Source organism: Halichoerus grypus, chromosome 2, assembly GCF_964656455.1.
Source record: "Halichoerus grypus chromosome 2, mHalGry1.hap1.1, whole genome shotgun sequence".
Lineage (NCBI taxonomy): Eukaryota > Metazoa > Chordata > Mammalia > Carnivora > Phocidae > Halichoerus > Halichoerus grypus.
Genome location: NC_135713.1, coordinates 39,166,546 through 39,192,343, shown reverse-complemented (window position 1 = coordinate 39,192,343; position 25,798 = coordinate 39,166,546). Strand labels below are relative to the sequence as shown.

At 36.7% G+C, this 25,798-nt stretch overlaps 1 protein-coding gene across 3 annotated transcripts in view; it reads left to right on the top strand.

The window, feature by feature from the left end:
• ARL15 (ARF like GTPase 15) overlaps nt 1-25,798 on the top strand; it is a 552,355-nt gene that overhangs the window by 304,560 nt on the left and 221,997 nt on the right. For all 3 annotated transcript variants that reach the window (XM_078066713.1, XM_078066714.1, XM_078066712.1), the window contains one exon: nt 3,579-3,638. In XM_078066713.1, coding sequence (XP_077922839.1) covers nt 3,579-3,638 — 60 coding nt within the window. The remainder of the gene's footprint in view (nt 1-3,578; nt 3,639-25,798) is intronic.

Genomic DNA, 25,798 nt, shown 5'->3' with positions numbered 1-25,798 from the left:
TAGATGTTTAGTCTATAAAAGTCCTCAAATGTTTTCATTCTGTAGGTTTAATTTCTACCACTGCTTTCATGATATATCAGACCTTGAGACCGCATGTGATCTTGACCGGGAGAAATTTAAAGCCTGTAGTAGTCAGCTGTTGACTGTTAGTATTCTGAAATTTTAGCTTTATTTACTCAACACTTTATAGCACTGAGTGCCATCTGTTCTCCTTTACACATGAGGAAACTGAGGCACAGAGGGGTTAAGTTACTTGTTCAGTTGATAACGGTAGAGCCAGAATTGGAACCCAGCTATTCTTTCTTTGGACCCCATGCTATCCTGGTGGTTTTTATTCCTCAAAGCAACCTTTGAGAAAGGTATTTTGATGGTTTGACCATTATATCCCACTAAATATTAATATTTCTCCCTCCTTCCTTTGACCTCATCTAACCCAATATAAAGGAATAAATAAGAGTTGATCTGATAGTCACCCTTCTTGGTTGCCCTTCTGGTGAACTGAAAGTGTAGCTTTAAATTTTAATTCTTTTTAATCCTTGCAAACATTTAGAATGACTAAAATTTTTTAAAAAATTGTTTCTCTTCCATGTGTAGTACATTTTTCTTATTTCCTAGACTGATTATGTAGACTTTGTCCTCTGAACATTCATTACCACGGCTATACTGTAAAAATGTGAAGACAGCAAAATGGAAGGCTGTATATACCTTTGCAGTATAAATCTAGCCACACATGTTCTATTTGGAGAGAAAACGTGTGTATTCTGCAGAAACATTTATATGCCTATAAATAACATTTGCTTAGCGTGAACATTTGAGGACATTTTTGCAGTCAATTTATTGTATCTGTGAGGGTTAAAGAGGGTAACAATGATATAATCTGCCTGTTGGATTATAAATTTCAAAAGTCGTATTTTGCATATGGGCGCAGCAATTTCTGGAAGGTTTTTCCTTTCCTTGGGCACCTGCATATTGTCAGCTTTTAAGAATCACAGCAAATTAAATATCGCTGATGTACTCCATAACTGTGTCTTTTTCAAAGTTGGGGCCTTTCTCATTTCTCTGGAAAATCCATACTGGAGTTGTCCTGAACATAACCACTAATAGACTGTTGAGCGTTTGCATAGAGCTTTTTGTTTTCAGGATTTCACAATCATTGCCCTTTAATCCATATGACACCCCTGTGAGGTAGGTAGGTACATTCAAACATCCACGTCTCCTGCAGGCAAATTTCGGTGCCAGCAGGAATATTGTGATTGGCACTGACTCTCCTTAATTTCCCAGAGGCCAGACACCTGGAGAGGCTTTTTCTGCAGGCTCAAGTACATGCCAGTGCTTCAGCCACATGGGGCTGCCTCCTCATTCCTTCTGCTATTTTACTAAGATTCAGTGACTGCATGCACCATTAACCGTAACGCTGTGGTGACTGTGTCGTCAGTCTGCATAAAACCCACACAGGAGGGGTATGTTTTGGAAGATTCCTAGAGGGCCCAATGAACATTCACATTCTATACCACAAATTTCAACTGTTCACACTTCTGTCACTCTAATAACGGTACTTTTCATTCAGTGGTAATATCTGTAGCTCCAACTAAGTATTTAGATTAATAAATAAGCCCCCAGGATTTCTCTTAAGAGTCTGTAATGTATTCAGGCAGGCAAGAGACATGCATAGCTAATGGTGAAATCATCAATACAGAGCCAATTGATAGAGAATGCTCGCAATCCTATATTGTATGCTTATTTGTATCAGGCACTGTGATAAACATAATACATACGTTATATATTTTTATAACAACTACATGAGGTAGGTTCTATCAGATTCTTCATTCCCGATGAAAGCCAAGGCTAGTAGGTTGCCCACAGTCACAGAGCTGATTTGAACCTAATTCTGACTCCAAAGTCCTTTTTTAACCATTAGGCGATATTCACTGCCTGAAGTGGAAGATACTATATAGAATTTTAAAGTGCTAGGACAACATACAGCAAAAGAGTGGTAGTAATAGGGCAGAATATAAAAAGATACATACTGACTTCTGTTTTTATACAGTAAAGCAGAACCATGTAAAAGAATTGTTCTTTATCCACAGCATACAGTGTATCTTTTTACCTTTCTAGGCACCTATCATTTCATAATTTGCTTCAACTAAAAGTATTTCTATATCTGATAGTGTTAAGTCATCATCCGTTTTCTAAGAAATTATCTTAAAATTGCACATACTAATGTGTAAAACCTTAGATTACTTAGGTGGTTGGAAATGACTGAATAAATTAACTTTTAAAAATTAGTAGGGCTTTGGGGCACCTGGGTGGCTCAGTTGTTAGGCATCTGCCTTCAGTTCAGGTCGTGGTCCTGGAGTTCTGGGACCAAGCTCCACATTGAGCTCCCTGTTTGGCGGGGAGCCTGCTTCTCCCTCTCCCACTCCCCCTGCTTGTGTTCCCTTTCTCTCTGTGTGTCTCTCTGTCAAACAAGTAAATAAAATCTTAAAAAAAATTAGTAGGGCTTTTAATTGAAAAAGTCCTTGTATAGGGGCGCATGGGTGGCTCAGTCGTTAAGCATCTGCCTTTGGCTTGGGTCATGATCCCAGGGTCCTGGGATCGAGCCCCACAGCAGGCTCCCTGCTCCGAGGGAAGCCTGCTTCTCCCTCTCCCACTCCCCCTGTTTGTGTTCCCTCTCTCGCTGTGTCTCTCTCTGTCAAATAAATAAATAAAATCTTTAAAAAAAAAAAAAAGTCCTTGTATATAGCAAAACATTCAAATGAAACAAAAAGAATCTTATATTTAATAAACAAGAATCTTATATTTAAGACCTCCATGTCCCCAGTTGTCCCAAGAATCCTTGCTGGTTTGTTTCTTGTGGATTCTTTCAGAAATAGTGTATTTGTTGGTGTATGTGTGTAGGTATATAAGCATGTATGTTGTAACTGCTAAGCTTTTATACTAAAACCTGTGAACCAGATATGTTGAAGTAAATCATGACTTGAATGATAATAGTTAAGTCCTAAATATATAATAAAAAAAACTATACTCTGAATATATATTGTAATAGAAATCACTTACTGCATGTATTATAAAATGTACATAAATAGACAATTACAGGTGCAGTTTTAAATATATGTATGATATTAACCATGCTCTTAAAACTATGACATAAACCTATGTAATTGTAATATAAGATGGTTGTAATTTAGTTACCTTACTCTCTAGAGTTGCTTAGTTATATGTGAGAGACAATTAACTTTAGGAATTAGATGCAAAGGTCCTCATAGATTAATATTTTCTTTGAAGTTTCTCTGTACTTCCAAATTTCTTTCTCACTACTGGTAAAATTTACAAGTTACATAACATATTAAAGAATAGGGCAGTATTTTGAAAAAGTGTTAGATTTTGCTGTAATAATCAACTATGTTTTGAAAATTTGAAGAGGATAATGTGTTATCAATGTGTCTTGAATTGTTTCCTGCATAAATACAAAGCTATGAGAAGTAGCTCTTAATCAGCCTAAAAAAGGCTTTGAGCATTTTATGCATTTTTAAAAGAAAAGCTGCTAATTCCTTTTTTATGTTTTTGTTTAATTTTAGGTTTTAGTATAAAAGCAGTGCCATTCCAGAATGCCATCTTGAATGTAAAGGAACTTGGAGGTATAACATTTAAAATCCTTTCTGTGTCTGGCTTAAATTTGTGCTAATTCGGTATTAATGTTAAATGTAATTAAAAAATTGTTATTCTAGCAGGTGACTCATTTTTACCTTTTCCCTTGGTAATAGAGATATGTCTTTCTCTTTATATATGTTTTAAAGGTTGTTGAAGAGTTCTAAGTAATAAACTTTTTTTCTTTTAATTAGAGAACCATGCTAGTGGTTCTGTTTCATACACTACATATTCTTTGGTTTTATTTGTTCAAAACATTTATTCCTGATCGAAAAGTATGAAGAAAATTTTAATATAACAGAAAGATAAGCCATACATTATGCAGGGCAACGAACTATATTTTAGAGTAGTTTGTATTCATCCTCCAGGTTTTATCGTATTCGATCTTTTTAGAATGTATTTGTTCCGATAATAAATCTTTGCCAGCGGGTTCTTTGCTGGCCAAGCACATTTATTGGTTAGGCTGTGCCCCAAACTATACATCTCTCAGTCTTTCATTACACTCTCTGTCTGGGATTTTTTGGTTGTGCTTTATGTCCGTCAGGGTCTTAACCCATGTAAATAGGTTAACAAAGAAATCAGTCAATTCAGTGAACCTACTAAATTCTCTAATAGCACAGGCAAATGGTAAGTGCTCTGAAGTTCAGGATCATATTGGTGAGTTTAATGACTTAGAAGAAAGTTCTCTTCCATCTCTTTAATCACTTTGTGATATTGACCTTCCCCCCCCTCTTTTTTCCTAAGTTCATTCTAACTGACCTATTTTTAACTTGATGCAATTGAAACACAAACTTTATGCCATTTTAATAATGTTTGATGCCACCTTATTTTTATCTCCCTAATGTATTAGCTCATCTTCTCAGGTGTTTTAAAGAGCTGTATCTAGGACAGGTTTACTTCTGCCAGTCTTTTTGTATAGCTCCCTTTGACTTTCATAGCATTAATATTTAAATCAACCATGGCTGATAAATTCTGGTTTATCCTTTAAGGCATTTGATTTTGTCATATGACTACAAAAATTCTAAAGCATGAGTGTTTTTAGCATGGAATCATTTTTCTACATAAAAATTTTTAAAAGACTGCTCTTTTAGGTTGAATATTTTAATATTACTTTGTGGTTTCTAGTGACTCTGCTTCTCAGTGACCAGAGAATTATAGTCAGAGGATATATTGTAAAAGTCCATGGGAACAAAATATATGGTTTGAGAATTTTATTGGTTTTAAGTGTGGTTGATACTTCATTAAGGATGTTATTACTAGGCTAGACACAAAACTTTTATTGAACCCCCTCCAGGTGTAAGAAACTGTTGATTAATTGATAAAGGCGTTTATTATGGATGTTAGCTGGATGATACAGATAGTGAATGTGTCTGGACAATTGACGTGAACGCTTCAGGGAATTTTTGTAGCCTGGACTCTGTGCCACTGTAACACTGAAATTCAATACGATAAAGGAAAAATTAGAGGACAGGGGTGTATAAGGTGGGAATCTGTCTGTTCCCAAGCAAGGTTTAATTTTGCTGAAAAACCTCTGCCCTAACAATTGCAGTAATGGACATTGCAATGAAGAGAATACCATAGAGCTTGGTGCAACGTTTTAGTTCGTGTGATGGTTATTCTGTGATAGTTTGAGATATAGGTAAAAGGTGAAACTTCCAGGACCACAGGTACAGGTACATGAGTTCTGGGCTAATGAGGATGTGTTTGGCATGCAGTATTCTACCCCCTCCATTTTAGTCATTCTATTTCCAGGCAAGAGACTGTTTCAAGGAGAAAGTGATTTTTCTGAGTAGAACCTAATTGTGCCTTCACTAAGTTCTTTATTTAAAAATATTTTTTTGAGGGGCTACTCTGTCTGGAAGAGGACTGCACACTAGGCTCTGTCTCACCTCAGAAGGCAGGAAAAGTAGGCTAACCCATGGGAAGAGTGTAGCTTTCCTAGGATTCAGGGTGTATCTTATGTGATAAGAAGCTCATCCCAATATAAGGTACATACTAGGAAGATGTGTGACCAACTGAAACCAAGTTGCTTGAGAGGCAGTAGCTTGAGTGAAAATTTCAGGAGGAAAGAGTGGAGTGTTTTAGGGTCAATGTGTGAAGATATGAAACCTTTATATACCAGTAGAGGGTTTCTTAGAAGTCCAATCAGGTTGTGTGAATCCAGGGAAAAATCTTGAAATCAAGGGAGAAATTCAAGAAGATAGATGGCAGAAATAGCAATACTGAGTGCCACAACGTCACTGACGTAGGGAATGCTGATAGCTCTGCTTACCGTAGGGGTAATTCAAGAGATTGGCATGACCCTTGCTCCTCCCTGCCAGGAGGAGTACCGCTCTCAGATGGTTCTAAGGCTCTCCATCATCCCGCTTTCAACCTTAAGTTAAATTTCTCACTTGTTCAAAATACGAAGAGGCATGAACTTGTGTTCCTTATCTAGTACGGAATGGAATGAAATGAATTAACAGTGACCAGTGGAGTTAAATGGAAGTCACTTTTGGGAGATCTTAGTAAGAAGCTTTGTTTATATATATAACTTATATATAACTTGTATGTATAGCATATACATATATAGTTCTATGTTCTCATCAACTTTCTCTTAGGAGAGTGTTTCCTACATCTTTCACCTAAAAACTCTTAAAATTTTCACTCACATTTTTCTCGTGTGGTCTTTTCCTACCATTCATGCAATCATTCTAGCACAGTTGTATATCAAGCATGATTCTAGGAGTTGAGAATGAAAGATATTTAAAATACATTCTCTGTCTTCAAGAAACTCATGATTTGGGGGCACCTGGGTGGCTCAGATGGTTAAGCGTCTGCCTTCGGCTCAGGTCATGGTCCCGGGGTCCTGGGATCGAGCCCCGCATTGGGCTCCCTGCTCGGCGGGAGGCCTGCTTCTCCCTCTCCCTCTCCTCCTGCTTGTGTTCCCTCTCTCACTGTGTATCTCTCTGTCAAATAAGTAAATAAAATCTTTAAAAAAAAAAAAGAAAAGAAAAGAAACTCATGATTTGATTATGGAGACATTCATGAAAACAAATATTTGAAAGGAATGAAATTTTTTTGAAAATGAAATTGTGGGGGCGCCTGGGTGGCTCAGCCGTTAAGCGTCTGCCTTCGGCTCAGGTCATGATCCCAGGGTCCTGGGATCGAGCCCCGCATCGGGCTCCCTGCTCGGCGGGAAGCCTGCTTCTCCCTCTCCCACTCCCCCTGCTTGTGTTCCCTCTCTCGCTGTGTCTCTCTCTGTCAAATAAATAAATAAAATCTTTAAAAAAAAAAAAAAAGAAAGAAAATGAAATTGTGTGTTGGGGGGGTAAGTTCAAGGTAAGAGGTGACACAAATATAGACATAATCAGCCCAGCCTGGTGGTATATGGACAAGCTCCATTTTCACTGTTTTGAGAATGACTTGCTTTCCTCGAGTTAGCTCTCACACCCACCAGGCTGCACTGATGATGCCTATATTTATGTGAAATTGAAATTCTAAATGTTTTTTGTAATGTTTTGCTTATTTCCATTTCCCTCCAGTGAAGTTCTCATTTCACTTTTGCAGCTTCATGCCTAATGAGTAGGTGCTAGGACTGTCTCACAGATAATGAGACACAGGACAGCCAGGCACAGAGACTGAGGGACTTGATCAAGGCTATTTGGGGGAGGTGGATGTCCATCTGAAGCACTTAACCAGTTACTCTCTACATAGCACATTTTATCCCGTGCCTGGAACAAGAGAAGTGCTTCCACGTGTTACCTGCTGCTGCTTCTATCATTGATTTTCTGACTCTCAAGTCCAACTCTTGTACACCTCGAGTTCTGACTCTCACTGCTAGAGTCCTGCTTCCCTTCCCATCTCTTCAAGACTGGCTTCTGAATCAGTCACAGTCTCAACCGTCCAGTCTATCTCGAGGCTTATACAAACACATCATTTTCATATTTTTATTCTTTTTATTTCATTTATTCAACAGATATTTATTAAGTACATATTGGTATGCCCAGGCTGAGTTCTAGAAGGTGGCAGTTACAGTGGCAAGAGATGCATAGTCCTTGCATGGACGAGCTATTGGACACAAGGGGAGACTCTTGTGTACTTCTCTCCTCGAGTAAAGCCAAATATTGCTATTTACAGGCCTAGAACGAATTCCTGGGTTAATCCCCTCAGTACTTGAAGGGATTTTTAATACCATCCAGCACGGCTGTTCTGATCTGTACAAAGGATGTTCCGTAGTATTGCTCAGTGGATTTGTTTTTCTTGTAAATTCTTTCATTTGGGAGGTTTTTGTTGAAACTAATCTAAATCCTTTTTTAGTTTTAATTAATTACTCTGCTTGTCTTGTGCTCTTTATTATTCTGGATGTTGTGCAAGACACCTAGCAGGATCCTGAAAAGACAGAAAGATGAATCTTTCAGCAAATTTCCCTTCTTCCTATTAGAGGAAGCCCAGCCATTCTGTAGGATTCTAGGCGAGTCCATTTTCCTGTATCTCTGCTTCCTTATCTGTAAAACATAGTAATAATAGTTCCTGCATTATGTATAACCATTTGTGAGGACTATATTAACGTAAGTCAGCTACTTAGAAATCGCCTGGCCCATAGCTAACATTTTTGGAAGATTTATATTATAATTACACCCTTCCCCTCCCTCACCCTCACCCCCTCAAAAAAACACCTTTCAATAAAGCCTTGTCCCCAAAGGCTCGAGAAATAACCCAAATCACACATTGATTGCTTTTCTCTTTGCGGTCATGCCTTGCTCCCTTGTGGACAAGATGATCTTCCTTTTTTTTTTTTTTTAATTTCTATTTTTATTTTGTTACACCTGTTTAAACTGAAAAGTCACAGGGAAGGGACTTCCTCAGAGTCTTTGGGTTAGCAGCCTCACATAGTTTTTGGCAGTACCCACGTGTTAATATTAAATGTTTTTGTCCCATCTACCTTATCACTTTTCCCTTTGGTTTCAGTTTCCACCTGAAAAATCTCTTCTATCATGTCTCTTAATTGCTTTCATTCTGTTTGGCTTTATGTATTGTAACCACATTACTAAGGTGAATGAAGCATCTGGCATTTAGTTGAGTTGAAAGCACCAGTCCCGATTCAGTGATCTTACAGCTCTGGTAATTTTTCCTTTTAGAAAATTTCCAGTTCTTAAATCTACAGATGCACTTAGAGATATTTTTCTCTTGATTTTGAAATTGCATTTGCACATTGATAGAGCCCAAAGAGGAAATTTTTCATTTCTTAACACATTTGGTTTGTTACCATGAATTGATGAGGATCCAGACATCATAATATTCCGTTTTCTTTCCCTAACTGAATTCTGGAATCACAATTGGTTTTGTCAAATGACTTGTTTTCTCCTTCTGATAGTCTAATGAGTTATGTCTGAGTCGTTTCCCCACCCAGTAAACTCTTTGGCAGTCTTGTCTTCCCCGTTGATACTCGGAAAGGCAAAAGCTAAAAAGCAGTAAGCTGTCTTTTACGCTTCAGTATTTGCTGCTAGTTGTCAATCAGAAAGAAAGTTCATGAAGATTTTTGTTTGCACTTTATTTTTTTCCTCTAAAGACAAGACAACTTTTTTCTTCAGAAGGTGGTGAGGGTTGTGTAGAAAAGTGCAAGTTGTGTTCACTTACCCATTTACTTCAGCCCATGCAATAGTGATTGAATGATTTTTGAGGATTGTCAGCTAAGCCATTTTTTTTTTTTAAAGGTTGCTTCTTTCAGCAGCCAAGCTGTTATATGAAACAGATGTTGACTCTGTCCTGTTTCTTTGTTTGCCTGGAGGAATACACCACCTCCTCATAGTGAAAGGTGCTGTTTCTTTGTATCCTGCTAGTTATCTTCGGGTGCTGTTAATCTGTCCAGGTTATTTGCATTTCTTAATTTCTCCAGAAACAGTACAGGGCAAATTTCTTGACAGGCAACCCAGGGGGCACTGCTGCCTGCATCTTTTTAATTTCTGCTTTCTGTACCCAGGCCATTTGATGTCTTTCACCCAAATAAAGCTTTCTTCCTTCAGAATCTTGCATTAAAACTTAATTCAGAAGGAAGAATAGCTCTTTATTTCACTTGATGTGTTCTCCCAGTCCTATATATACTATGATTATTGCCTCCATATCCCCACTACCGCCTCCTATTTAAAAAAAAAAAAAATTCCAGCTAAATACCTATGAATTTAATGTCACTGCCTCTGAGAGTCATACTATCCAACAGACAGAGGAAGGAATCAAGACCATATAAACAAAATGGTTTTCTATTAGAAACAGTGTAGGTAGTCTGGAAAACATTTTTGCCACATTGCTTGAAGGGACACGTGTAGTTAAAAGATTGCTTGCTGGTGTAGGAGAGAACAACTTGCCATTCAAAAACTCTTCTCGACGTCTCCAAACATGGAATTCTCTGGAGGTGGCAAGAAACCATGATGCTGGTAAAGGAACATGACAGCACAGAGTGGGGCCAGAGGAATTGTAAGGGGGGCCCCCTTACAGTCATGCTACCTGCTAAATTATAGTCAGCTACACACAAGTAAGTGTGCATATTCCATATCTGTTGTATAATTGTAAGGAAGAAATGAGGTTCAGCAAGTAGAGTGTGGCCTCAAGACGCTCTGTCCCTCTGTGCATTTGAACTTCTTGTTGTTTTCTTATCTGCAAAATGTAAGTTTTAATAAATCATCACTACTTATTTCCCAAGGGATTGGGCTGGAAAAGAAAACTTCAGTTGCCTAAAGCTCCCCAAGAGATGCTTTAAGATGCTTTAAGATAGACAGTGGTATTTCCACTAATTCTGTTTTTATAGTTGTGGTTCCAGTGTGATATGTAATATTGAATGATCGAAACTTCTTGATAGAATATTGTTTCCTTATCTAGGAGAAGAACCAGACCTTTCTGGAATGGGAACAACCAGTTAACTCCTGGCTCTCTGAGCTGTGTACTTTCTCACTGAGGCTTAGCTCTACTAGGGGAAATGATATTGGTATAAAGCCAAGTCACTTGGATGGGAGTTGAAAGGCCACAGCTATCTGAATTGGTTGAACAGGATCCCAGGGTGGTGGTATTCAAGCGTTTTTTACACTTGCTAAGGGAAAACTGAGCCAAACAGTCAGCAGAGCCAAATAAATGAATCTGGGGACCCAGAAGTCTGTTACTGGCTGATGTAGACCTGACCTTAATTTTTGTTTTCTTCTGGAGAAATGCCCTAGGACATTTTTTTTGAATTTGCCTTCCCAGTCATAGTTTTGTATAGTACTTAACAATCCACTCTTCTAAGACTGTATACATATACACACACACGCAGATGTATAATACATATACACATAAACACATGTATACACACAATGGTCAAGAAACTAGTGTCCTGGCCTTTTGACGCCCCCCCCCCCCCTTGAGAATAGGGGTTTCATGTGCCTCTAATGTAGCTCCCTCACCCATTGATTCCTGTTTGGGGCAGCCAGGTCATATCATATCTTCCAACTCTACCGAACTTCCTCACAGAACATTCATGCTGGGTTCTGAGCTTCCTAACCTTTAGAAGGGAATAGATATTTCTGTTTCTCCCATGGGTTGCCATAATAGCAACTAATTTTCATCGTGTATTTGGTTTCAGCGTGGTATTGCAGCAACAGCACTGTAAGTCAAGAGACCAGTATTCTTCTCTATCAAAACAAGCCATGGGACATTGGGCAAGCCTCTTAACTTTTCCAAGGTTGCTTGCATTTCTAGCAGCTGAGGATGCTGATAACCATTCTCCTGTTTGATACAACAGAACTAGTTTATTTTTATAATCTTGAAACCCATAGTATCTACTTCACTGTGGTCCCTAGGAACCATAGAGCTCATCCTTAACAACTATGCATGATTATAATGCTTTATTTTTTCTATTTTCATTTAACCTGGACTTCCTCTTTTTTTTTTTTTTTCTTTTTGGTAGAGTAGACATTTCAATAAATCTGTTTTCTTTTTGTGTTTGTGTGAAACAGGTATACATACATGAAATACGAACTAATACTAAATGTGCTGCTTACTTCAAGAAGCATTACAGTCTGGTACGGGAAATACTATAATAGGATTGTGTGCAAGATGCCATTAGGATCATATAGAAAGGATAAAGGAGAGACATCACAGAGGAAAAGACAATTTAGGAACAGTCTGGGACAAAAGTCATGGAAGTGGCAGTGGGTTTGGTCTAATCTTGTTTCATCCATAAACCAAGTTCATTGTCAACTCCTTGACTTGTCTCATCTGTTTTCTTTTCCTAGACTCTTCCTCTGTAATGTCTCTCCTTTCAGTATGATCTTAATTGCATCTTGTACTCAGTCCTGTTACAGTATTTAGCATACCAGTCCATGAAATTAGAAAGAATTGAAAAACACACTGTAATTTTAAGGGTCTATCATATTGTGATGTAAAACATAGCTGCAATTCCAAGCTGGAGAGAAATTTGCCAAGTTATGCCCCAAGCTACTGGAGTAAAGCTAGACCCATCGGAAGCAAAATGGTGTTTTGTATTAAATTCATTTCAGTAAATACTTAATAAATACTAACTACGTGCCATCACCTAAAGATATAATCCCCACGTGTGCATGCATACGATCACGAGCCCATTTCTTTGGATATTTTGATGGGAGAGTAATATTGGCCATAAAGATTATGGAAGTTCATAGAAAAGATTAAACAGCTTTACTAGATTTCTATAATTAGAATGGCAGCTTGACAATTGTTCAAGAGGTAATATATTGGTAGCTGTTCATTTCTTACCAGACCAGGTTGGTTCTCTGACCTATCCTAGAACTGAACAAAATAGAACTGGTTAGATTTATTTTGAGGCATTATAAATGTGTTGCTTTTAATTTCTTAAGGTCCAAAGTATTATCAAAAAGCTCTATACTGAAAATGCTTAATTATTTTAATATTGAAATTCACTGATATTTTATGGCATCATTGTGAGAAGTAATGTGAAGAATATCGTCTAAAGTTAACTTTTTAATACATACATTAATACATAATACTTATGATTGAAAATTGAAGGTTGATTTTTTTTAATGTCTATTCTCCCTCCTTTGCCAAAATCTCATAAAATGACAAAAATCAGAAACGATTATAAGTTAAACCTATAACACAGATTTAATCTGCAATGAAGAAAGGAAAGCATGACAAAGACTGAGATATAGGCCATGGAAACATGAAGTAGAAGGAGAATTCATCAGGATTATTAATCAGAGAGTTTATCAAAGTTATTAATTGGGCCTTTATGTTTGGAGCCATGCCTTTATTTTTCTTCTCTCCTTGTGTTAAGTAGTGGATAGCAGCTGTGTTTACCCACAAACTAAATCTTGGAAGTGGGTGCTAGACTCAGGCCAAGGCAGTGTCCTAGTAATATGCTGACTGCCAGGTGGGTTAGGAAGCCCACACACACAGGAGAGAAGCCACTCGTCTGTCCCTATTAATCACTGAAAGTAGGCAGTGGTAAACAAAAGAGCTGGCAAACATAGATTCTTAAAAGATAAGTATATAATCACAGCATACCACAATATGAGGGAAATCAGCACCATCAAAGAAAGCTTACCCCATCAAAAGAAAAAGTACCTAAGGACCTAGAGGTAATAGAGTGATCAGAAGAAGACGTTCAGAGAGATAGGTTTTGTATTCATGAAGAGGAATCTAATGGAACTGGGGAAACGAAAATTTAAAGTGACAATATCCATTGACACAACTCAGATGTAAATTAATAAAACTAAGGACTGAGCTAGGGAATTTCCTCAGAATACCCTGCAAAAGGACAGCTCTGAAAGTATGAGAGAAAATTGAGGAGACCAAAGGACTAGTTAATAGAAGTTCTAACATCCCTCTAAGAGGTGTAAAGGGAGAGTAAAGAGAAACTGTAGAGATTAAAATAATCAAAGAAAATAGAAAAACCTCAAATGTGAAAAAAGACTATTCAAATTTAATGGGTCTTCTGAGGCCAAGAAAAGACTTAAATCTAGACATATTGTGAAGAAAAATCATTAATTGTAATCACAGGAACACACAAGTGAGTTATTTCTAATTTCAGCATGAGAGATGTCAGTCAAGTAGAGAGAATCAAAGAATATTTTCTTTAAATTATAGATTATAATTAAAAGAAAGATTGACGTTTAAATATATATCTTTAAAAATTAGGGTAAACACTAAAACAGTGAAAGTAGGATGATATCTATCTACATAAATACATTTTTAAAAAATCTGAAAAGTTACATATTCAGCTATCTTAGGGAATTATCTTAGGGAATGGAGTGAGTTCACTGGGATCAAATAGAATTTGTTTTTTCTTGTGTGAACTTTGTTCATGAGTTTTTTTTTTTTTTTAAGATTTTATTTGAAAGTGAGAGAGAGCGAGTGGGGGGAAGGGCAGAGGGAGAAGCCGGCTCCCCGCTGAGCAGGGAGCCCAACGTGGATCTAGATCCCAGGACCCTGAGATCATGACCTGAGCTGAAGTCAGACACTTAACCGACTGAGCCACCAGGTGCCCCATGAGAATTTCTTTTTAAGAAATAAAATTTAAGAAAATATACTATAAAGATAGAAAGCTAAGGATATTTGATAAATTCAGCAAAATGCAAAAATGGAAAAATAGCAAAATTAATCATATGAGACCTAGAAAACATCTATACATCAGTAATCAAAATAAATGTAAGTAGATTAAATTCCCCTTTTAAATGAGTGGCCTAAAAACTGATTATAACCTATTCAGCTATCTCTGGTTATAAGAGACACTTCTGCAACAACAAAATGCAGCAAGGTAGAAATAAAGGGGTAGAAAAGATATCCTTAAAAACCATTGAAAAGAAAGTACCAGGAGATGAAATTCAAAACAAAGAACACTAAGAATAGAGGGATTTTCATGTTGCTCTATTAGGATAACTGAGTAATCATGAACCTTTAGATATTTGCCTACATAATTCTGAACTATATAAAATTAAAACTAAGAAAAATGTACGAAAAGCCAACAGGTTCACAATCAGAAGAATTTATCCATACTTTCTTTATAAGACAATAGATCAAATAAATAAAAATACATGAAGGATTTAAATAGACAATTAACAAACTTGATCTAATTGATAATTACAGAATTTTACACTCAAGTAGAAAACATGTTCTTTTAAAATACACCTGAAATTTACATATGACCATGTATGTTTTCTGACTAAAATCCAATAAAATTAGAAATTAGTAGCAGATAGACAAAAATAACACATGAAACAAGATTTAAAATTACCCTAATCTTGGATGCTTGGGTGGCTCAGTCAGTTAAATGTCTGCCTTTGGCTCAGGTCATGATCAAGCCCTGCACTGGGCTCCCTGCTCAGTGGGGAGTCTGCGTCTCCCTTTCCCTCTGCCCCGACACCCCACTTGTGCTCACTCGTGCTCTCTCTTTCTCTCTCAAAGAAAATCGTTTTCTTTTCTTTTTTTTTTTAATTACCCTGGGGCTCCTGGGTGGCTCAGTTAAGTGTTTGCCTTCGGCTCAGGTAGTGATCCCAGAGTCCTGGGTTTGAGCCCCACATCAGGATCCCTGCTCCGCGGGAAGCCTGCTTCTCCCTCTCCCACTCCCCCTGCTTGTGTTCCCTCTCTCGCTGTGTCTTTCTCTGTCAAATAAATAAATAAAATCTTTAAAAAAAAAAAATCTTTAAAAAAATAAAATAAAAATTAAAAAATTACCCTAACCTTATAACATGTAAAAAAAATTCAAAATAGATCCTAGACCTAAATATAAAACCTAAAACTATAAAACTTCTAGAAGAAAACTTAGATGACCTTTGTGACCTTTGGTTAGGCAAAGATTTCTTAGATAAGACACCAAAGGTATGATCCATGAAAAGAAAATTGGTTAATTGGATTTCATAATACTTCTGCTTTTTGAAAGACACTACTAGAGAATGAAAAGGCCATTTATTGGCTAGGTAAACATTATTTGGAAATCATGTATCTGATAGAGAACTTGTATCCAAAATATATAAAGAACACTCAATAATAAGAAAAGAAACATTTTAAAAATGGGCAAAAACTTTGAACATACCTTTATCAAAGAAGATATAAAGAAGGTAAATAAGCACATGGAAAAGATGCTCACCATCATTACTTATTAGGGAAATAGAAATTAAAATCACCACACACACATTAAAATGTCTAAAATTTAAAAGCCTGAATATATCAAGTATTCTGGAAAGAATATGGAAGAACGAGAATCTCCTTCACTGCCAGTAGAAATGTAAAATGGTACACTTTGAAAAACAGTTTGGCAGCTTCTTAAGATAAATGCAAACCAATCTTATAATCAAGCCATTCCACTCTTGGAGAAACGAAAACCGATGTTTACACAAAATACTGTACATAAGTGTTCACAGCAATTTTATAATAGGAAAAATGGAAACAACCCAAATGTCTTTGGTTGGTGAATGGATAAATAAATGTGACCTATCCATATAAGGAAATCGTATTCAGCAATAAAAAAGAAAGAACTATAGATACATGTCATAATATGGATGAATCTCAAAGTAATTATGCTAAGTGAAAGAAGCTAGACAAAATGGAACACATAAGGTAGTATTCCCATATTGGGATAAACTCCTATCCCATTTATAGAAAGTACTAGAAAATGCAAACTAATAATTAGTGACAAAGTGTTTCAGGGATTGCCTGAGGGATAGGGACAGGAGGCTGGGGAGGGATGGAGTGGAGGGATTTGAAGGGTCATGAGAAAATTTGGGAGGTGATGGATAGATACACTTATTATCATGATTATGGTCATGGTTTCACAGATGCACATGAATCAAAACTTACCACATTGTATATTTTAATATGTGCAGTTTATTATATATCAATTATACCACAGTAAAACTATTGAAAATACTCTGTACTGTTAGAAATATCTCTGGTCAAAAGCATTGAAAATATGTTTTGTGAAGAACTTACGGTCCTCCTCTTGGATTGCTTTCCAGTAATGAGTTATTTTAAATAGGCTAAGTTAATATCCATGGTTTAAAAAAAGATAAATGTGACTGGGGAAAGACTTCACAAAGAAAAATATCCATTTCTGGATGATCATATGTAGCTGAATTGTTAAAATTAAGTATGTAGGCAGTTAAACTAAGATTAAGATGTTATCAAATCTATCAATTTAATGTGTAGATTTTAAAAATCTTATTGCTAATAAAAGAAGACAGATTGATCTGTCTGTGCACAGCAGCATCAATTAATCAAAGAAATTTATATGACAGATTCATTAGACAAAGAGTGAGAGATTTCTCAGAAGAAACCAGTTGTGGTTCATTCCATAGGGATACTCAGAACCATAGTGATACGATTCTCTTTCCAACCTTAGCAGTTACATTTATGAAAAATACTCCTGTCAGTGATTATGCAATGGGTAAGACACAGGTCTTACACAAAGTTGGAGGTTGAGGGGGGAAGAAAACAGTAACACTAAAGCAAACCAATATATTAGAAGCCTCAGATTCCAAACCACATTGGAATAATTCACATTTTAAGAACACATTTTGTGTGTGGGAGGGTGAAATATCCCTTTTTGTTCAGGAATCTTTACAGCTTTAAATTAATCTGCTTGACCTGATCCTAGGCTATCCAGATTGCACCTCAGGTTAAAGTTTTCCAAGCAGACCTTATTTTGGCATAAAAAGTAATGTATTTTTCATTTGCATTTCTCTTTTTTTCATTTTTGTAAGTCTCCGCAAAATGCCTGGTCAAGATTGGTATAGGTATGGTTGTTGGTAATATTCTATACATAATAAGCTAAGAAGGTAGAACATAACCTATTTTCTCTCTGTGTACTTTGCCATTAGCAATCCCAACAAGTTCTTTTGGGGTCTGCCATGTTCTTTAAGGTGATGGTATTTTTTAAATTGGGTGTGTAAATATAAAACTTCTTTCTTTTTTTTTGGTTTTCTTTTTCTTCCAGAGTCCTCTAAATAGATTTAGGTGTCAATGAATTTTTCCTCTAATTAGATTGTATCTCAGTAAGTAAGGATGGACCTAATATAAACTGCCATGTTAAAAATGCAGAGGCTTAGTTGTCAGTTTAATATGGGGCTTTACAGTAGATAATAGATAAGCATGTTGGTATTCTTTTCAGAATGGGTTGTCTTTGATGCTGTTACTCTTTATGTATGATTGTCTATTTTTACAATTATTTATCAAGTTGTAGGACATTAGATCTCCTTGGGCAGATAAAAAATCTCTTTAAGTGGTAATTTGGTAAGATCCAAAATGATTATGCCTTAAATATAGAATCTGGAAAATACCTAAAGGTTTTAGGTGTATCTCTGAATAGACTTAAAATTTCTTGGTTATTCTAGATTCTACTTGTGTCAGTAAAAAATGTCCTGAGAGACTCAGGCTGAATACATTTGACTCTGTAGTCTTCTTAGTTCTGGGTGAAAATGAGGCTGGGCAACAGCAGCTGAAATTTTAGAATGGAAATGTCAGATTGCTCCTTATCCTCCAAAATTGGTAAATACAAATTCATTTTCTCTCAAGGTTCCATCAAGTTTGTTTTCCCTTTCTGAGTTTGTTATGTGGGTTACCACCATAAATTTTAAACTTGCTATATGGATTTGGATGAGGACTCAAAGAAAAATCAATTACGCTGGGGGAATTTTGACAGAGGTGTATCAGGAATTGTACTGTGAATAATAGAGCAACACCAAACCCAAGAATCTTTTTATTAGTGGTTACTTTTTAAAATTTCTTGGAGGTTACTTTGTTTTTTCAAATCCTTGAAAGAGTCTATGTTTGCAGGAGAGCTGAGAGGAAAAGACCCCAAATCCAATCCCATGTTTCTACCTAAAATGAAAGCATAATAGTTCATGGCCAAATAAATGGGAAGAACAAATACAGATGAAGTTCAGATACCTAGGTGGAAGATCCTTTTTTTCTAAATATTATCAGCCTTTGCCATGGCTCGTGTGTGTTTGTTTTTTTCAAGCAACTTCGTCTCTCTTTTTAAGGTCAAATGCCTTCTCGTAGCCCTGTTCTAGGTAGGCTTGATGTTTTGGTGTTCTGAGCCTTGGAACTTTTTCATAGCCGTCCTTTGTGTTTCAGGTATTAAACATCTTCTTGACTTCTACATAGGACCCTAACTGTTCCTTTGTCCTGTTACTTCCTGGAACTAAGACAGCATACAGCTTTGTGCTTGGATGAACCTTTCCACCCATGTCTTCCTTTCCTTCAGATTTCTAAATTGTGTTTCCCCTCTGATCAGCAGAGGAAAAAAGGAAAAAACATCAAGGAACTATACATGTTAGTTTTCCCTGATTTTTTTTTTTTTCCCATTGTAATTTGAAAGAGGCTGTAATATAATTATTTTTGGGTTTTCTGTTCCATCTAATTCTTCCTTTCTCTAAACTGATCACAATTAGAGGGTAAAGGTATTTACTTTATTTATTTGCATTAGGGAGTGAGGGTATGAATTGAACGAGTCTTGAAAGGTTTTATCTACCAAGTCTTTTGTCTGAGACTAATGGTCAACCTCCTTCCCTAGTAATTTCAAGTCATGATTTAACAAAATGAGACAATTTGAAAACAAAGTTATATATTATATATATTACATAATATATATTATCATATATAATTGTATATCATATATATATATTATACATTGCTTTATGCAAAAAGCATTGAGTGCTGCCCAGATGTAAAGATCTAAATAGTTTACTTCATTTTGATTATTTGCATGCAGTACACTGTGGAAAAGAATTCTCTTTTAACATGGTGCTGGGGTTTTAGGTTAATGTGATTTTGACACCACCATGACATCTCACCACCATTGTCATCCCCAGATGCGGAGATTTTGCAAAAATCAATAGAATGCTAGTCATCTGTCATTTACAGTATTACTGAGATTTTTGTTTTAAGACTATACTTTTCAGGGATCATTTCTGTAGTTCGTTAAGATTGTACAGTTGTACTCTGCTTTAAGAAAACCCTATGCAAAAATATAAATATACACATTAGTAGGTTTTATTAAATAATATGTAGTATTGTGAAAGAATTATTGGTTTTGTAAAAGGTTTCACTCCAAGTTTTCTTGAAGGTATTGAAGTCCCAATATATTTTAAATTATTTGATTAAATATTATCAAGACCATTTCTAAGGCATAAATTGACTCTGACATTCTCTTTTATAAATCTTAGTTACTACAGTGTTTTACTAATTTCCTCGTGCTACTTTTCTTTAAAAAACAACCTCTCTTGGGGCACCTGGGTGGCTCAGTCAATTAAGTGTCTGCCTTCGGCTCAGGTCATGGTCTCAGGGTCCTGGGATCGAGCCCCGCATCGGGCTTCCTGCTTCTCCCACTGCCTACCGCTCCCCCTGTTTGTGCGCATGCGCTCTCTCTCTCTTTCTCTCTCTCTGTCAAATAAATAATATCTTTAAAAAAAAAAAAAATCCTCTCCAGAGAATGCTAGTCTATTTTACTGAGTTTGAAAACCACTGCAATCTACCATGTGCAACTATCACTTACAACTTTACCTTCAGTTAAATTGTTTGGGGAAAATTCTCCATCAGCTGTTATGATATTAAAGTCTTATATACTCGTTCATTCATCATCTGGGACAAAGTGTCTCTGTGAAAGCGGACAAGAGGAGGAAAGAAAGAATGAGTACAAGAGAAGAAAATCTAGTTAAAGCATACAACCTTTTGAGGTGAAGCCCTGATTCTTTACTCTATTTTTGTATCTCCTATCTTAACTACCCTGGTCTCATCTTGGTTTGTTAGTTGGAGAAGCTGAACTGTTAACCTTGATGGGCGGTATGGCTATTAAAGTTTTTATTTGTATTGTTGGTTTTTCAAAGTTTTGTCTGTTCTTTTTCGTCTGGCTCTTAAGACAGTCTAGGGCTGGGGTACCATTTTAAAAAGAAGTCACCTGAGAACAGAGAAAAATGTACGGCTTGCCAGATGATACCCCGGAGTGTCGAGCCCCATAGCAATATAGTGTGAGCCCTGAGGCCGAAAGGAAAGACTCAGAGGAGCATGTCCTCCTTGCATAGCGTCCCTTTCTGGAAACGTGTGCAGGGAGTTCAAGGGGGCAGGTCACCAGAGGAGGACACAAGGGAGCAAGTACAGGACAGCTGTGTGCATCCTTTGGCCCATGTGCTGACCATATGAAACCTTCTCTGGGCCTGGAAAATGCCTGACATGGCTAAGCTAGAATATATCACTTTGCTGGCTCCTGGCACCGTCCTAGTTTTGAACGTGCAGCGGATGCCGTGGCGCTGTTTGTGGAACAGCCCACAAGCTCTCTACCGCAGTTCTAAGTCGAGTTTTAAACAGAACATTGTAGAATCTGTAGCTGGAAGGGAGCTGTTTGGAGCTTTGTCACTGGCAGGCAGGAGTGTAGTGACCGAAGAAGAGAGGATTCTGGGGCCAGTTTTGGACACAAACTGAATCAACTAAAAGGAACCCCGGGCAAGACAGTCTCCTCTCTGGCTTCCCAGTGAAGTCAGAGGGGACAGTCCTGGCAGTACTGTGGATGTGTATGCTGGGATAGATATAAACAGCGAAACACTCAGCCCCGTGGCTATAAAAAGAAGTTTTGTTTTTTTTAATGATATATTCGTGGTTTAAGAGCAGGCAGTGAATTTTGTTGAACATTTATTCCTGTGCAGTTCAAAAACCAGAATTCTATCTGCTTGTGCGCTTAAGCTCTTTCAGATGTTTTTATTGTGTAACATTGTTTCCAGATTCTTCTTTCAATGGATGTTGTTTTTCTGCCCCCCCCCCCAATCTGTTAAAAGATCAGTTTGTGTGAATCTTGACACTGGGATGCTATTTCATGGTTTTAATTTGAATGTGAGTTGTTGCAGCTGGAAGCATATGATTAATGGCACAGACTTGTTTGTCGCAAAAACAGATGATATTTTACATTTAGTCAAGATGCATTGAAAAATTGCTTATATTACACTGGACGTAAGTCACATTTTAATTCACTTTTGAATTCTTGTGATTTGAATTATTCTGAAACCAGTAGATGTGTATCTGTGGTGATAAAACTGGCTGTTGCAGGTATTTGAAAGGTGCTTGAAAAACTGCATATTTTATATACTTATAAATGAACTCCATTGTTTGCTCATATCTTCTTTATATAATATATAGTTCATTAAATAGCCAAAGCTTTTTTGCTGGGAAAATTGTTTCAAATCAGTCAACAAGCCTGGGAGTCAGTGTAAAAAAGATGGAGGGTATGGTTATGGAGTTTAAAAGTTTGTTCTTCTTGATTGTCTATGTATTTTTATGTATTTCGGTAGTGTACCTACATCATAGTGGGCAGCTCCTGGTTTCCCATACCTGCGGGCATGTGCAGAGTTCTGGCCACAGAAGACACGGCAGTGTCTTACCGCTCCTCCGCCATCACTCTGGGTTTGGGTGTATTTGCTGCAGTGACCCAAGCATCCTTCTCAAAAGCAATATCAGAAAAGTTGTGTATGCAGTTTCCTTCAGAAATGAGTCTCACAAGTCATTCGAGGCAAGTTACAGCAGTCTGCCCTCCAGTTCTTTCATCATATAAAATAACATGAAACCATACATGTTAAATCAGGTGTTACTTAGTCAAACTGGTTATACTAGATAGGAATTAACTCTTTTCCGATCCCCCAGGTGTGGCTATACGGTATCAGATTGAATGCTTCCATGGTGAGGAAGTCCATGTTTCAGAAAGTATGTATTTACCTGCCATGTTGGGAGAGTTTTAATTATTACAATTAATTATCATTTGCCAAAAGGGAACTTTCTGCTTCTTTGAAGCTAAAATGAATCCAGTTCTGCTTTGTGGGGCATGCTCAACAAATGATATGTCTTCTCTAGACAGTAATTCAGAAACATGAAACTTGTTATCATATATTCTGGAAGATCATTTTCCACGCTAAATATCTTTCATTTCTTCAGTCATTTTCTGTATTATATGGTGTCCAGGTTCATCACCATCCTTGTTGCCACCTTCTGTGGTGGTCCCTTGTAAAACATGTATCCAGAAGCATGATGTTCTAGATGTGCTCTGACTAGTGATACTTCCCTCTTTTCTTTCGAATACTTAAATTTCTCTTAAAGCCAACAATCTGAGCCACAATACCCCATTGGTTCATGTTGGATATGCTGTCAAAATACCCAGCTGTTTTAAGTCACAACTCTTCTGTTCTTGCACAGTTAATTTTTTTTTTAAATTCCAAGTTCCAGACATTACTTATATCTCTATTAAATTTCATTATGTAAGCGCTGGTTCATTGTTCCAGCTTGTCAAGAACTTTTTGACTTTTTTTATTCTGTCATCCAACATATTAGCAATTTCTTTCAGCCTTGTGCCATCTGTAAATCTTGAAATGATACCTTTAAAGTTTTTACTCAATTAAAATGTATAGACATGTATCAAATTGCCTACCTTGTGCCAGTCTCATGCTCTCTCCTAGGGATAACAAGACTAGCATGTAATCATTCCTTCAGGGAGCTCACAAGCTATGAGGAATAATAGACCTGTAATTATGTAACTATAATGCCCTGTGATAATTGCTGTAATAGAGTTATGTGTAAAGTGCTAGGAGAACCAAGGTTGGTTGCAAATCATAGAAGACCCAACACCTTCCATGGCACAGTTCCATGAATTTTTGGATATGGCCATTAAATCGCTTATAATGCTGCCTAACTACTGTCATCTGATTTACTTTTTCTTTCTTGCCCAAGGATACAGCAAGAGACTTGTTAAATATTTTGCTGAAATGATCTCATACTACGCTATTCCCAAAATGTACCAACCTGGCGAGCCAGTACAAAAGGAACTGAGAATTATTTTGAAAGACTTCTTAGTGACTCCGTGATTGCTCATGATGATCCCATTTTTTTTTAAATCCGGATCGATATTTGCCTATCCTCAGTCTCCTGGTAACTTTCCCATTCTTCATGGTTGTATCACAGTGCTTGGAGGAGTTTTGTGATGATGTCTGAGTTTTTCTGCTATCTTGGTATGTAATCTGTCTGGATCTGGAGACTTGCATTAACTTAAAGAAGCTTGATATGCATTTTCTCCTCACTTCAAATTTACCTTCTCTTAACTCTTTCTAGATCAAAATCATTCTTTTTATGCCTACCTTGGTTTTTTTGCTTACCTGTTCTTCATAACCAATTTTACAAGTATAAATTCATTTTAGCCTCTATTCTTTCCCCTTCTTACACTTTTATCTTCCCTTAAAGTCATGGGCTGGTTTTCCTCCTCCTCCTCCTCATCTAATTATGTTGAAACCCTAAAGTCTAGCATAAATGACCATCATTGATATTATGGTCTCTGGAATAAGATCCACCATTTCTTTTTTGATGGTCACAATCCAGACATTTAAATTCTGTTGTTTGCTCATGCTTCTTTGCCATGAGATTGTCGAGTGAGTAAGATAGACATTTATCAGAACTGAGGACTTCTTAGCAGCCATGTTTAATGGCATCTGGCTCCGATAGCAGGGCTGCTATCAAGACAGGGCAAGCCATGGATTAGGCTACGGATAGTGCTCTTAGGGTACTGCCAACATTTACCACTCTGTGTCCTTGGGGGTTCTATCACTAACCTACCCCTCTTTCTCATTTTCCTCAATACAACTGTCAGTACTCCTAATTCAGTCTGATCTGTGTGTAATTTTGACTCTAAATGTGCTTGACAATTTCTAATGATTAATGATAAAATAATTTAATTCTATATCTATGTCCTTCCCAGATCCCTTATATATCTGTTGTCATATGTATTTTGATAAAGATCTGACCTATATCTATTCTGATTATTTTATAAAAGCATAGATTTTTGAGTTATGGAATATTTTTTAGATATTAAAAGCAGAATTTGGTATCAAAACATTTTAAGGCTCTTAATATATTGTACAAAATGCATCTATAGAAAACTTGCATGGATTTACATTCCTATATAGGAATCGATTCTGTTATCTTACTGCATCTTTCCTGTTGTTGCAGACCATCATTTAGATTTTTTAGGTAATTTGATACTTGAAAAATGGTTCCATATAATTTCAGCTTGAATTTTGATAACCGAGATTAAGTTTGTCACCTTTGTTATTGTCTATGTCTATTTATCATTTTGTTATTAAAAAATATGGCTAGTTTTATATACTAGTTATTCCAGGTGAGTTTTTGGGTTGAAAGTTTCCCGTGAGGTTTTGATCAGCAATGCATGAAACTCACTAGTTAACTTGGAAAGAATTTAAATACTTAATATATTTGGTCTTCTCATCTAAAAACATGGTACGGTGCTTTATTCATACGGGCATTGTTGGTGTCATTCATACAGATGTTGGGATTTTTCTGTATTAACATGTTATTGCATGGTTTTAAAATTTTAAGTAGAAGTAAAAAGATTGTAAACATTTTAATTTTGTTTCTAATCACCTTCTGGAACCATATTATTGTCTTAAGTTTTCCAGTTAATTCTTTTGTGTTTGTAGGTATACAGTCGTCATCTGCAAATAATGATCATTTTGTCTCCTTTCCAGTGGTTATTCCTCTTATATCAGTTTCTTGCCTTATATTGACTAGAACTTAACAGAACAATGCTAAATAATTCTGATGATAGTAGGGCCACATTAATTTTTATTCCTCAGCACCTAGTATATAAAAGGTATTCAGCATATAAAAGGTACTCAAAGTGTTTGGAGTGAGTTGACTTAAATTTAGCTGTCAGAGCTGTGATTCTCATTGGCAAACTAGAAACCGTGCATAAAACAAAAATAGTACAAAATACAAAGTTACACATGACATTAAAAAAACTACAGATAACTACTCTTCAATGGAGGAAAAAAGATGATGTACAAGTGCAGTAAAAGGAATGGTTGTGGCGCAGGTGGCATTTAATGCAGGATTTGAGAATAGATGACGCTCGAAGATAGAAAGATTTAGGGAGAGAGGAGATTCCCAGCCAAGGGAAAAGTCATAAGCAGAGGCGGTAGCATTTGAGGAACATGATGGGTATAAGATGAAAATGTGAGCAGTTCGTTTTGGACACTGCAAAGGTTTCATAAGTGGTGTGGAAGGATTTGAGGATAGAAAGGTCACTTGGGTCAGACCATCAGGAGCCTTGAATGGCAGCCTAAGCTCTTTTGACCAATGCTTCCCAAGATTTTTCACATCAGAC